General features: G+C 62.4%; 5 protein-coding genes and 1 non-coding gene across 8 annotated transcripts; 3 read left to right on the plus strand and 3 right to left on the minus strand.

Annotated features, from left to right (window-relative positions):
• The first annotated feature begins 225 nt into the window (after positions 1-225).
• LOC62_03G004216 lies at positions 226-312 on the plus strand. The gene is given in 2 exon segments: positions 226-263; positions 277-312. It is a non-coding gene; the product is annotated as a tRNA-Val (tRNA).
• A 531-nt stretch (positions 313-843) lies between these two features.
• met9_1 (Methylenetetrahydrofolate reductase 1) lies at positions 844-3,334 on the minus strand. 2 transcript variants are annotated; one of them, XM_062770742.1, is made up of 5 exons: positions 3,249-3,334; positions 3,023-3,193; positions 2,766-2,937; positions 1,949-2,710; positions 844-1,887 (listed from the first exon to the last, which is right to left on the minus strand). In XM_062770742.1, the coding sequence occupies exons 2-5, from the start codon at positions 3,107-3,109 to the stop codon at positions 1,094-1,096; spliced, it is 1,815 nt and encodes a 604-aa protein (XP_062626726.1). In that variant the 5' UTR covers positions 3,110-3,193; positions 3,249-3,334; the 3' UTR covers positions 844-1,093. The 2 variants fall into 2 exon arrangements, with proteins under 2 accessions (XP_062626726.1, XP_062626727.1); XM_062770743.1 differs by having other exon boundaries at positions 3,023-3,334.
• A 2,730-nt stretch (positions 3,335-6,064) lies between these two features.
• gms1_1 (UDP-galactose transporter) lies at positions 6,065-9,184 on the plus strand (the record flags this gene model as incomplete). 2 transcript variants are annotated; one of them, XM_062770744.1, is made up of 4 exons in its annotated part: positions 6,065-6,673; positions 7,118-7,459; positions 7,514-8,461; positions 8,520-9,184. In XM_062770744.1, the coding sequence occupies 4 exons, from the start codon at positions 6,408-6,410 to the stop codon at positions 9,046-9,048; spliced, it is 2,085 nt and encodes a 694-aa protein (XP_062626728.1). In that variant the 3' UTR covers positions 9,049-9,184. The 2 variants fall into 2 exon arrangements, with proteins under 2 accessions (XP_062626728.1, XP_062626729.1); XM_062770745.1 differs by lacking the exon at positions 6,065-6,673 and having other exon boundaries at positions 7,071-7,459.
• Positions 9,185-9,344: 160 nt separating this feature from the next.
• On the minus strand, positions 9,345-10,265 carry LOC62_03G004219 (uncharacterized protein; the record flags this gene model as incomplete). The annotated part of the gene is made up of 2 exons (XM_062770746.1): positions 9,345-9,551; positions 9,591-10,265. 2 exons carry the CDS (start codon positions 10,263-10,265, stop codon positions 9,345-9,347), a joined length of 882 nt encoding a protein of 293 aa, XP_062626730.1.
• A 503-nt stretch (positions 10,266-10,768) lies between these two features.
• Positions 10,769-11,719, plus strand: LOC62_03G004220 (uncharacterized protein; the record flags this gene model as incomplete). Its single annotated transcript, XM_062770747.1, has 5 exons — positions 10,769-11,166; positions 11,255-11,328; positions 11,364-11,387; positions 11,437-11,555; positions 11,597-11,719. The coding sequence occupies 5 exons, from the start codon at positions 10,769-10,771 to the stop codon at positions 11,717-11,719; spliced, it is 738 nt and encodes a 245-aa protein (XP_062626731.1).
• A 55-nt stretch (positions 11,720-11,774) lies between these two features.
• On the minus strand, positions 11,775-13,178 carry LOC62_03G004221 (uncharacterized protein; the record flags this gene model as incomplete). The annotated part of the gene is made up of 1 exon (XM_062770748.1): positions 11,775-13,178. The coding sequence occupies one exon, from the start codon at positions 13,176-13,178 to the stop codon at positions 11,775-11,777; it is 1,404 nt and encodes a 467-aa protein (XP_062626732.1).
• Positions 13,179-13,535: the final 357 nt, after the last annotated feature.

Genomic DNA, 13,535 nt, shown 5'->3' on the forward strand with positions numbered 1-13,535 from the left:
TGGTTGTGGCCATGATCGGCGCGAGGCTTGGCTCGATCTTCTCGCTCAAGTGGCGTCTTGGGTTCCTTTGCGAGGCGGTTGCACGCTGCATGAGGCTCTAAATCGCATGCATGTTGGTGGTGCAGCATCCCACCGGCCTAGGGGAGCGTGTAGACCCTGCGGCTGGTGGATTGGACAGCTCAAAGGCCTCCGGCGCCAGAAAAAAACACCAACATCCTATCAGCAAGTCTTATAGCTCAGTTGGTTAGAGCGCACGCTTCACAGATTCTCTGGGAGCGCGTGAGGTCGTGGGTTCGACCCCCACTAAGGCTACTGTGAGGAGCTCGTCTCTCTCTTTTGCTTGTTGTCGTGTAGAGCGCAGAGCGCAGCCGCCCGCATGCGGAGTAGGAGTAGGACGAGGGTGATTGGTCGACGAGGCAAGGGTCCTGAGCTGAGTGAGCAAGGGCCGGCCAGGCAGCGACAACCCACCGTGGCGCCACACCCTTGGTGCGAGAGACGACTCCCTCGCCAAGTGTCATGCCATCGCCGTGATAGGCTCTGTTGCGGCTAGCGAGCTGCTGCGCACGGCGTGCAGGGCTCGGCGTGCCGCCGGTAGTGCCACAGGGCCCGAGCAGGGCGTGCCCACCAGTGCCATCAGTGTCACCAGTGCCGACGGCTGTCTTGCGTGCTTCGGCCTTGACCGAGCCGGCAAGCTCGCAAGTTGTCCGCCATGGCCGCCGTCGCCATATCACGTCGGTGCCAAGGTCGGTCGGCCGCGACCCGACGCCGACGAAACTATCGGCGAGTGTGAGTGCCGGATCCCAGCTAACAGACCGATCTCAGCCCCCCGGCCGCGCTCAACAACGACGAGTATGCATTCATGACTTTACGCGAGGAGTTGAACCTCATGACAATATGTTGTGTGTGATTGCAGTGTATGTGGCGGTGCTCTCGGCACGGCCGGATTTCTGGGTATGATGTGGGGATGCGGTAAACGCGGGTATGATGTGAGAGGTATGGGTTGAGCCGGGTATGGCGGAGGTGGAGGACCACGAGTTGAACGTGTGTCTTCCTGTCCGTTGAGGACTAGATGTACAACGTGGGAGCAATGGGCTTAGTGGCCGTTGGCGACGCCGTTGGCCGAGCCGTTGGTGCCGGGCTGGTCGAGAAGGAAGGGCTCAAAGATTGCCGTCGAGTCCTTGAAGTTGTTGGCGACAATGTTGACGAGGTAGCTGTTGGACATGACGTTGTCGATGAGCTTGCGCGTCTCGGATCCCTCGGGGTAGAGGTTGGCCCACAGCGAGCCGAGCTCGAACGCCTCGTCCTTCCAGGCCATGAACGAGACAGTCTCGACAATGGTCGGCTGGACAATCTCCTTGCCAGGGAAGACACCCCAGGTGACGGCATTGGGGCCCTCAGAGTGCGTGTTGGTGCGGAGGTCTCCGACCTTGCTGACGGCGTGGTAGGTGAAGCGCGAGTCGCCTTCGATGCGGCGAATAAGCGGCTCGAGGAGCTCGGGCGAGACGAAGAACTCGAGGTACGCCTTCTGGTAGACGTAACCACCGGCAGGGCCCCAGCCGTGGACCTTGTCGTCGGAGCGGGCGCCGTCGACAGCAGGCTGCGAGTTGATGGTCAGGAAGCCACGCTGGTTCATGCGGGCTAACTGCTCGGTGATGACCGAAGTCTCCGAGGCAGGCGGGGCCGACGACCACGGCAGCTTCTCGACGGTACCGCGACAGAAGCCAGCGAAGAGCTCGGCAATGTCGTCGAGCGTCGTGGGGTTGCCCCAGAGCTTCTGGGCCTGCTCGGCAGTGATACCAAGCTGGACAGGGTAACCGTCGAGGTCACCGTAGGCAGGCGAGCGCGAGTCGCCCCAACGTCCGTTCGGGAACTCGTCCCAGTCGGCAGCTGTAATCTCGTCAGCCGAACATCCCGAAAGGAAGATCAATGTGTGTATGCGGTGACTCACTCCTCGAAAGGTACGACTGGACACGGTTGGCCCAAAAGATGGGACGGATTGTCTCCTGGCGACGGTGGGGCGTGAGGGAGGGGCGCCAGGGAAGAGGGGCGACCTGCTCGCGACGGCTCTCAAAGTTGAGCTCCTCGAGGAGCATGCGCGCGCCCTTCTCAAGGTTGAGGGTGTAGACGTGCAGACCCTTGATGCCACACTCCTCGTTGGCGAGAATCTTGCGACACATGTCGGCGACAAGCTTGGTGCCGACGGCTCTGACCTGCTCGTCGTCGCCGACAACGGGGTTGAGGGCCTCGTAGAAGTGGTCGGGCACCACAATCGACTCTCTCTGGACCCAGGTCTGGAACTTGCCCCAGTTCTGAATGGGCATGATACCAGGGATAATGGGGACCGTGATACCATACGAGCGCACGCGCTTCACCCAGTCGAACAAAATGTCGACGTCGTAGAACATCTGGGTGAAGATGAAGTCGGCGCCAGCGTCGACCTTCTCCTTGAGCCAGAGCATCTCCTGGTGGCGGCCCTCCTCGGTGTCGGGCGTCTCGGGGTGGCCCTGGGGGAAACCGGCAACAGCGACACAGAAGTCGCCCGGGTAGTGCTTGTGGATGTATCGAACGAGATCGACGGCGTACGCGAAGCCACCGGGAGTCGGCTCCCACTTGGAAGCACCGGCTGGGGGGTCACCGCGCATCGCGAGGATGTTCTGGCAGCCGAACTGCTTCGCCTGCTGGAGGGCCCACTCGACCTTCTCCTGGGGCACTGGAAAGTCAGCACACGGGGCCAGTAGCAGCAGCGCCGGTGTCGGCCGACTCACTCTCAGTGCAGGTCAGGTGCATGCATGTCTCGATGCCGATCGACTCCTGGCAGACCTGGACGAGCGACGAGGTGAGGTCGGCGTTCTTGCCACCAGCTCCCCAAGTGATGTCGATGAACTCTGGGCCGAGGAGGCGCATGCGCTCGATACGGTCATAGAGGTTCTGGAGGCCCTGCGAGGTGTTAGCGGGTCGTCGGGCTGAGAGCGACTCGAACGGCCGCGAGCTTGTCGGCCGTCGGCCGCAACTAACAACATACCTGGGCGGTGCGCGGGGGGAAGTACTCGAAGCTCCAGAAGGGACGTCCCTCGCGCTCGGCCTTTGCGAGCTTTTCGGTGATCTTCATGCTGTTGAATGAAAGGTTGGTGTTGTAGAAGTCAAGTTGGTGGTGGACAAACGTGGGTCCGGGTGGAGGGGTGGTTGTCGTGGTCTGGGGTAAGCCTCTGTGTGATGGGGCCTAAGGACGGTCAAGAGGCGGCGCTAACAAGTTGACCCGTGCACGCTCGTCGTTGTTCGTTATTGACTTTTTGTTTGAATTTAACAAGCCGGAACTCTAATGCGGATGAGATGTTGAGAGATATGAGAGATGATGATGTCGTGGCTGAGTCTTGATGGTGCGATGGACAGTGAGTGACCCACCCAGCCCAGCCGGTGACCCGACTTTTCCAGAGATTCAAGTCGAGATTCGGATTTGGAGTCACTTTCTGGTCACGACAGCGGCGGCGGACAGCGGCGGCGCGCAGACAGACACAGGGTGTAAAGACACGACGGTGACTCGGATTTGGGCGTGCCTGACGCCTGGCGCTTGACTCTCTCTCAACGGCACACCGAAGCTGCGCTAAAGACGCCGCTCCACCCATCATCGGCCCACCCTCTTCAACAACGATTTGGTTCCGTGTACAGGCGGAAGTAGAGTCGCGTGGCCAGTATCACGTGACAGCCTCACCAACGGATATCCATTTCCTTCGCCGCTGTCCAAAAGGGGGGCGCCGTGCGTCGGCCGCAAGCAAAGGCCCGCACTGTGTGGGGTAACGCCTGCTCGCATGCCCACTCTCGTGCGTTCGGCCGGCCCGGCTGGCGTCGTGGCTCTTCGTCGGCGAACGGTCGAGACTTGAACGATAGTGAGCGGGGCGAGGACGAGTGGCAGGTGGCAGCAGACAGCTCGTTAACGCTCGTTTAACAGGCTGCCCCTCACCCACTGTAGCAGCAGTGAGCACGCAACACCGCTTGCAGACTCGTGCTCCGCGTTTGCTCCCCCACGCGCATTTGGCCGGGAGAATCTCGTCCCGCAGCAGTGAATCTCTTGGCATACGCGCATTACGCTAAACGGCGGTCTTATCATAAGCCAACCACAGGGCTGCGGCCCGTCGCACGTTTTGGGCAATACGACCGAGCGTGAGCGTGAGCGTGAGCGGGCTCGCGAACCCGCATGGTGGCATGGATGGAAGCGCGTCAGCATCGAGCTTCACAAGTCGCAGCAGCACGCTGGTGGCCGTGGCGGACGCTCGAGCGAGGTTGAACCAGCGCGTGGGTCTGCATGGGCACCGGACGGCGACTTAATGCCTCTCCAGGCTCTAGCACAATCGCCTCAGCGCGGCAGTCGTGTCCGCATCCCGGCAGGGTCGCCGACACCAACCGACCTACCTCGGTGGGCGTCGTCGAGGCGCCTCCTCTGCTCGATCTCTCGTCCTCGCTCGCTGCCATTGTATCTCCGGCCGCCCTGCCGCAGCAGCAGCGCCACTCTCCGTTGCCACTCGTAGCGTCTCCTGGATCCCGACGCGCGCGTTGTTGACAGGAATGCAAGCCGTCCGTGTCGTTCCTACCTCCTAGCGTCTCGAGTATGCACTATGACGCTGACAGCAGACCCAACCCCGCTTTTTCGTTCGTTACCGCGTGGGGAGCAAGGGCAAACGGTCTGCATGGTCTGCGCACGCTGCTGCTGTGTTCTGGGTCTATGACAGGAAACCCTGGGCACATGCACACTCTCTGCATCGTTACGGGGCCTCTATCGCAGTCGACCCTAAGCTAACGTAGTCGGTGCGGTGCTGGCAAAACCTTGACCCCGACAGACGAGCTTCGTATGCGCTCGAACATTGACGTCTGCACCTCCTCAGTGGCCCCTATTTGCTGCTGCTGGCTGCAGACTTTTTTTTTTCTACAAGCTGCGAGGCAGCAAGGCACCCTGAAAAAGCCAGCGGCAGATTGTCGGGCCATACTCCTCCCCATCAAGCCAGTGGTGGCGGCGGCGCCATCAACATCTGCATGGATTTGACAAGGACATGGGCTTCGCTTGGTGCATGAGCTGCGCCAGACAGACATCCAGCCCAGGCAGACCACAGACCAATGCCATAGGAATCGCCGTCGTACAGGATTTGCCGCAGTCACCAGGATCCAGTTAGGAAAGTACGGCAAGTTTTGCTTGTCCCTCGACCTGGCGCCAGTTTTTCGGCCCTTTTGGCTGGGTGCTGCCGAGACGCCTCACGCCTCGTCCGCCGCCGCCGCCGCCTCCGCTGCCGTGGGCCCAGGGACTTGTTGGGTCTCGTGCCCCCCTCTCTTTCCCTCCCCCCGTTCTGCCCTAGAGCCACCCTCGTCCCCGCACCGCACCACCAACACGAGCCAGCAGCCAACGTCGTTGCTTGCCTGGTTTCTGGGCTTGGGCTGGCTGGCTGGCTGGTCGCCTGCTCGCCTGCCCTTTTGTTGTCCTTGGGCGCTGCCTGGCTGGCTGGTGCTGCGCACGGTCGCCTGCGTTCTTTGAGAGAGCAAACCACCACCGGCGCAATCCAAACCAAGTGTCCGTGTCTGGTTGAAAACAATCCATCAACAACGTTGCGGCGTTGCTTCTTCTCCACCCGCGCCGCGTGCACGGACCCCCACCCAACCAACCACCACCCAGCAACCGGTGCTCGGCCCCTCTTGTCGCCCCTTTGGCTTCACCTTGTGGTTGAAACACGCGCGCACTGCACACTTGCACACAACACACACACGACACTGTCAGTGTGTGGTCAAAGCGGCGCGGCACGCGTTTGAGCCAGGCAAATTGTGGCCAGCCAGATTGCTAGCCAGACCCATCCACCCACGACAACCTCTCTTTCTTCCCCCGGCTGTCCAGGCCAGGTACCGCGGTACCGTCAACGGGCACAAGGTCCCCCCCCCCCCCCCCCTCAAAGTTGGATCGGTTCGGGTGCAACAAGCCAGTGCCAGAATTACACTGCCAGCCAACGGAGCGCGGTGCATCGTCTCCGCCCCCCTCCCCTTCGTATCTTTCCCCGCGGTCCCCTCGCACCCACCCCTCGCGCTCCCCCCTCCCCTCCCCTCCCCCTCCACTCTCCCCTTTCGCCAACACGAGGAGCGGCTTCAAGTCACGCGCGCACGCCTAGACAGAGAGGTACCTTCGCCCTTGCCTGCCCGTGTCGATCATAACACACCAACGACACACCACACCGCACCAGGTCCAGCCAGGTTTTGGGCTGAGCCAGTGACAAGCGAGCATCACATCCAACCCAACCCGAACCATCACAGCCTTTGGATCCTCTCAACATCTACTGCTTTGACATCAAGTCTGCCCCTCTACACCCCTTGCACCTCTACCAACAGCCAAACTGCCTCGTCCTCGCTCCCACTCTTGCCCAACCCCTGGCGTTCCCATGTCGCCTGTACCCATTTCGCCGATTGGGCGGGGCGCCGTGCGTCGTGGGACCACGGGCGCGTCGTCGGCACCCCCCTCGAGCACGAGCACGGGCCCAAGCCTCGCTGGCTCCAGCGCACGCCGTTTGTCCCTTGCTGGTGGTTTACGCGATGACCGCGACCAGGATGAGGGACTCGTGATGCGCGAAAAGGAGCGCGAGGAAACCACTGGTAAAGTAGCCGGGAGGGAAGTGGGCGTTACGCGCCCAAAGCGCCGTCTTTCAAGGTAAGTGTGGTGTATTGTGCGGCTGGTGCCCTCCTCCTCGTCGTCTGTCGTCCTGTCGGGCTCCCCCATCCACAGCCCATGTGGGCTGCATTGTTGGCACCGACGCCAGCCAGGCCGGTGCTCTGTGGTGGTGGTGGCTGGCCGACACCACCACTGGCGTTGGCGTTGGCGCGCGCGCGCGTGTGTATCGCGCGCGTTTGAGCGCGCTCGTCCTTCCTCCCCCTTCCTTCTCTTTTCCACACACTGCACCACCTGGCTGGCTAGCACCTTGCAGCAAATCCTTGTCGCATTTGCTTGCTACTGCTTTGCTGCTACTCCTTCGCATTACCCATTCGTTTTACTCCTTGTCCCAAATCGTGTCCTGTGTCCACCCCCCCTCCCCCCCCATTTCATCATCATGCACGCACCACGCCCACGACCCTTTCGCCGACGCTCACTAACAAGTCTTCCTTCGCTTCCTCACCCATCTGCACCAACACCTCCCCCTCGCTCACCTGCAATGTCGGTTCCACCAAGCAGGGCAATGTCCTTCACCTCATCCCCTCCGACCTCGCCAGCGCAAGCCAGCACACTCCCAACCATCCCCACCTACGAGGCATTGACTCAACCTCGCTCCAACATCGACCGCTCCGGCCTCGGACTCGGCTCATCAAACTCGTTTGCGAGGGCACCTACTATCGATGAGAAGGGACCGAGGTACATTCCTCCTCAGGTCGCAGCACCCCAGCCGCCCCGTGATACCAGCGGACCGCCCAAGATCTTTGGCATTGAGCTCAAATGGGTCTCGTGAGTTGACTGAGCTGGGGACGATCACCGGTGCACCTCTGACGCACCCCGCAGCCTGATAACGCTCGCCCTCCAGAATGCCTTCCTCACCATCATCATGCACTACTCGCGAGTGTCCACGCCCCCCGAGAGGACATACTCTGCGGCCGCGGCCGTCCTGCTCAACGAGTTACTCAAGGGATCCATCTCGATTTTGATTGCGCTCAAAAAGATCGACACGACGATGAACGCCGAGCCGGCATCATGGCAAGAGAAGGAGGCTACGCGGACTGCGGTCCCCGGCGGCCTGACCGTCCTCCACCCAAGCCGCCTGCGGGCGCTCGGACGCGCCATCTTCAGCCCAGACTGCCCCAAGCTCGCCATTCCCGCGGTCCTCTATGTGATCCAGAACAACCTGCAATACGTTGCCGCCTCCAACCTCGACGTCGCGACCTTCCAGGTTACGTACCAGATGAAGATCCTCACGACGGCATTCTTCTCGGTTGTGCTGCTCAACAAGCGTCTCAGCCGTCCCAAGTGGGCTGCGCTATTCATGCTCGCCATGGGTGTCGGCATTGTGCAGCTCCAGAGCGTCTCGGTGTCCGGCCCGTCGTCGCACTCGGCTACAGCGGCTCCCGTTGCCGATGACAAGGCCCTCCGAAGCACGATCCCGACCGAGCACATTGAACGCATCATGCACCCATTCCGCGGCTTCTTGGCGGTCACTCTTGCGTGCATCACCTCGGGCCTCGCGGGCGTCTACTTTGAGCTTCTTCTCAAGAGCAACAGCGGTTCTAGCCCGGCGCCCGACCTCTGGGTTCGCAACACGCAGCTCTCGCTGTTCTCGCTTGTCCCCGCCTTCATTCCTATCATCTTTGCCGGCGCCCCCGAGGGCATGTCGTGGGCAGAGGGAGTTGCCTCCAAGTTTGCCAACTTTAACGGCTGGGCGTGGGGCACCGTCCTTACGCAGACGTTTGGTGGTCTCATCACGGCCCTGGTCATCCGCTACAGCGACAACATCATGTAAGTGTGCTTGCTGCGGCGGGATTCGGCACAGGATTGATTGCTCACACTGCCACAGGAAAGGTTTTGCCACCTCGTTGTCGATCATCATCTCGTTCCTGGCATCTGTCGCGTTGTTCAACTACCCGATCACGTTTTCCTTCGTCCTCGGCGCTGGCATCGTGCTGGCGGCCACGTACCTGTACAACGCCCCCAACTCGCTGCCCGACGTGGCACCTCGTACCTCGGTCGCAGTTGCGCCGGGCTCCCCTATCCCTACTAGCGCCCCTATCCTGGGCGAACCCCAGCCGCCCTCGCGCACCTCGAGCATCATCAACCTCCTCAGCCTCGGAGGCTCCCGACCCGGCTCTCGCCGCACTTCAGCTACCGACCTGCGGGCGCCGCAGCTGACGTCGCGCGGAAGCTACAACGGTAGCAACCCCGGCACTCCATTCCTCCTGTCTGCGCAGAACTCGTATACCAACATTGCCGACTTTTCCCGTTCTTCGCCAAGTCCAGGTCCCTCTCGCGGGTGGTCTCCACCCGGTCAAAAGTCCAAGCCCACGCTGACGGTCGACACCGGGCTTGCCACCGACCACGGCCGCTGATAAAAGCGGTGCCGGGTCATAGACGGATGCTTTTCGTGTTCGTGTCAATGGGTTATCGACGTCTGCAGACGTCACACGCAAGAAGCATAGCAGCCGCCATGGCGTAATAGTGCAATTGAATGCATATGTCAGTATGTAACACTACGAGTGGTATACTGTTTCGGTGGCGATGGGCGATGAGCGGTGCGCGGTGCATCGCGGTGTTCGGTGTGCGGCTGTTTGTGGCCGCGTGGCAGGTTGTGCTGGTTCCACGTCAGAATGAGTGGCAATGAGGCGGTGCGTGGCGGGAGGGAGACTCAACGGCGCAGCACTGCCTGCTCGACGGCGGTGGCCGCGACGCGTTGGCGTTGGTTCTGCTGCACCCGTCTGCGGTTCGATTCGAGGAGGTCGAGGGCTTGAGGGAAGCTGTGCACATCTGGCCGCCAGACGAGGGCGTCGACCCAGGAGTCTCCAGCGCGGAGCGGGTGGCGGAAGAAGTGCTCCGGCAGGTCGATGGGTATGTCCTGGCGTGTCGTCAGTTCAGCACCACGTCTCCCTCCCACCCCACGTGAACCGACCTCGCGCGTAAACTCGTAGTTCGCGATGATGCTCTGCGCGAACACGCGGCCGTAGAAGAGCGTCTCGTCGCAGGCGCGCGCGCCAAACTCGGCATGCTGGAGCGCCGAGCGCTGGTTACCCGTGCGCTTTCCGCCGTCGCCGTCGCCCCTATCGCGCCAGAGCGACCGGACAACGGGCAGCGGGTCGAGGTGCGCCTCGACGGTCGGGACAATGACGGCGAGCTCGACGAGTTCCTCGGCAGCTGGTGCTGCGACGACGAACGCGTGCACGGGCACGGGCGGGGGCGAGAGGCGGCGGGCAATCTCCCATACCGCCCAGGTCGGGTTGCTCGTGGTCGATATCCACGGCGACGCGTCGTCTGCAGCGTGCACACCAGGGACGAGGGGCACCGCGCGCCGGATCAAGTGGTCGAGCACGCTGTGGGCCGTGTGCAGGCCTATATCCCACCCCGTCCACGGAAGCGGGTCGGGATGGGAGCGTTCCATGGCCGCAGTGTAGGCTGTTGGCGTGAGCAGCGCAAGGTTGGTGTTGAGCGCGCTGAAGCCCGAGGTGGCGGGGTCGCCGGTCCACCTTAGCGGAGAGGCCGAGGAAGACGAGTGGACGCGGAGGAAGGTGCGGTTGTTGGGCGGGGTGAGGGTGGCGAAGGTTGGTTTCGGCATGGCGGGGAAGGTGTAGGGGGTGTCTTCCGCAGAGGAAAGGGGCTCAGGTATCACCTTATGAAGTTCTTTTCTGTCTGGGTGTCTATGAGTGATCGACGAGGAGTGGAATTTGATGACAGGCCAGGTGTCTCTTTGCGAGGTATCTCTGACGGTGATGAGGAGAAGAAGGAGGATGTGAGGGATACGGTGTGTCGGGAGAAAGATGGAGGAGGGAGATGCATTTATTCCCGCCACGATGCACCACTACCTCCCTCGTATCCCCTCTCTCGTCTATACACACACAAATGCTTAGAAGTTGAGGTTGTGACTCGAGAACAAACCCTTTACCACCTCGCACCAACACCGGTGCCACCTCGGCAGCGCCACAACCCCGAAGCCAAAACACGCGTCATCGCGCCCTCGCTCAGACGACCAACCTCCACTCTAAACTTGAACTTCTCCTTCCTTCTCCTCCTCCTTTACCTTCTTCTTCACCTCCCACCAACCAACCCACGCTCACAACAATGGCCAAGCTCGAAGAAGTCCCCGACGACGAGCCGGTTCTGCGGCACCGCGTGCCCTCAGCCGCTGGCAAGGGCAAGAAGGGCAAGGCGCCCTCCACGAAGACGGTCAAGATCCCGCTCGCGCAGCCCTCAGCCAAAGCGGCCGAGTTCGCCGCGCGCGCAGGCAAGGCGGGCAAGGGCCCGCTCGTCGACCTCGACCTCGACGACCTCAAGGCCGCCGGCGTGACATTCACCGAGGTGGCTGCGGAGGGCTCGGACGCCGACGACGGCGACGACGGCGACGACGAGGAGGACGACCGGACCGACGAGGAGCGCGCGACCGAGGCGTGGTGGGACGAGTTCTTCGACGGCATGCTGTACACTGTGCCCTTCAGCTTTTTGTACATGATGCTGGATATGTGGGTATCGCCGGAGCCGCCGCAGGCGGCGAGGGCGCCGGCGCCGGGGTGGACAAAGCTGGAACCTGCGCCGCTGACACACACCCAGCCTCACCAACCTCTCGTACAACCAGCACCCCGACTTTTACTACTACCTCCAGAACTACAGCGTCGCGCTGCCGAGTGGGTGAATGACTAGGGCACAGCTGACCCTCCAGCCGTCGGCATCATCATCTTCTACAGTGCGTCGAGCTGGACAGAGAATGCAGACAGGCCAGCTGACACCCCCAGCAACCCGCTACGCCAAGTCCCTCTGGTGGCACTTCTTCGGCACGCTCATCTCCATCGTGTGCGGCACGCGCCTCATCTACCTCGTCAACAAGGCGTCGTACATCGTCGTGCTGCGGCAGGTGGGTTGTGAACACGACGAACACCGCGCTGACGACCACAGGGCCCCGCCGTCGGCACGCTCTGGATCCTCACCATCGTCCAGCTGCCCCTCTCCCGCGCCATGCTGGCGCTCGCTGTCATCACGGCCTGGGGCTACTCACAGGGCATGAAGCTCATTCCATAGTTCAGCGTCACTCTCACGTCATATGCATACAACAGCTCATACACTACAACGCTTCTCACGGCTGCTTCTTCGGGCTCGGGGCCACGGACGCGATCTGCGGCCGGTCCTTCTTCTTGTACGGCCTGCCCTGCGGCGCGCGCTTCTTGGGCAGCGCGTTCGGGTCCAGGTTCTTCTTCCACCCCTTCTTTGGGCCCGGCTTCTTGCGCTCCTCGGGGTTCTTGGGCGGGCGGCCGCGGCGCTTGACAACGTCGCCGTCGGCGTTGATGTCGGCCGCGGCGGCACGGCGCTTGACGCCAATGCCAGACTCTTGCTCACCGTCGAGCCCGAGGAACTGCTTGCCGACACTCGAGATCAGGTCCATGTGGCTCGGTTGGGCGACACGCTTCGACTGCTGCAGCTCGACAGACATGTACGCCATGTGGTCCCAGCGCTCGAGGTACTTGCGCAGGTGGCTGTGCGTCGCGAGTCGGTGGCGGACCGTGTCGGCAGATAGCGGCACAGCTAAGCGCGCAGCGTTGACGTTGGCGCGGATCGGCGCAACAGGCCGGCACAGGTCGGACAGGAACTCGATAACCATGTCCTCGATGTAGTCGACCGAGTCGACGTCCGGGTCCACAACATCGCCGGCGGCGTACATCAGGCGCGCGATTTCGCCGCGCATTGAGCCGCGGAAGCCACCCTCCTCCTTGCGGGGGCGGCGCGGGTCGGCGGTGGTAGCGAGGCCCTCGACGTCTGGCGTGTCGTCGCGCGCAGCGGCAGCCATTCGCGCTGCCTCGGTAACCGCCTGCACATCCTTGCTCTTGTCGGCGTCCTTGTCTTTGGTCGCCTTAGTTTTCTCCTTCTCCTCCTTCTTCTCGGCTTCAGGCTCCTTGCCCTTGTCCTTGTCCTTATCCTTCTCTTTGCCCTTGCCCTTCTCCTTGCCCTTCTCCTTCTCCGGAGCATCGATGCGGGCCTTCTTGGGCTCCTTTGGAGGGCGTGGGCGGACAGGCGCGTTCTTCTTGGCCGCAGGCGGGGTCGGCGCAGAGCCAGAGGGGGCAGCAGCAGCAGAAGCAGCAGACTTTGCGGCCGCCTTGTCAGCCTTTGGCTTGTCGGCCTTTGGCGGTGCGGGGGTTGGGGTGGCGGGGGCGGTCGAGGCTGCCGACGCCGTCGCGCTAGGTTGGGCAGGAGCAGGCTGAGCTGGAGCTGCACCGGCAGTAGGCGGCTGGCCAGCGGCTTGGGGAGCCGCACCGGCTTGCTGAGCCTGCTGCTGGGCCTGCTGCGCCTGCTGAGCCAACCTCTGTCGAGCGATGAAGTTGGTCTGGACCTGCTTCTGTTGCGTTGGCGTCAAGGCGCAGAATAACGTCTGCGCCTGTTGAAGGGTATAGGGCGGAGGGACCGGCGTCCCAGGTGTCACTGCTGCCTGCTGGGACAGAATCTGGTGGTACTGGGCCGCATAGAACATGGACAACATCCCAAGCATCTGCAATGGGACGGCGGGCTGACCTGGAGCGGGTTGGGCAGGTGGCGCTGGTGCGGGAGTGGGGGCAGCAGGCGGCGCTTGCGCAGGAGGAGCTGGTTTAGGGGCCGGGGGTGCTGAAGTGGTCACTGGCGGGACTGTCGGTGTCGCCACCGGTTGAGGAGATGGTAGCGGCGGGGCAACTTGCACTGGGGGAACAGACAATGTCGCTGGGTTTATAATCGCTGGTGTGGCCCCCATTGTTGTCGGGTTGAGCCCAGGCGCCACAGCACCCCCAATAGGCAATGCCATGGATGCTGGGTTGATGGCCTGCGGACGGACCGCTGCAAACGCCGCAGGGTTGACGCCGTTCTGGGCCGC

The sequence above is a fragment of the Vanrija pseudolonga genome, chromosome 3 (assembly GCF_020906515.1).
Source record: "Vanrija pseudolonga chromosome 3, complete sequence".
Lineage (NCBI taxonomy): Eukaryota > Fungi > Basidiomycota > Tremellomycetes > Trichosporonales > Trichosporonaceae > Vanrija > Vanrija pseudolonga.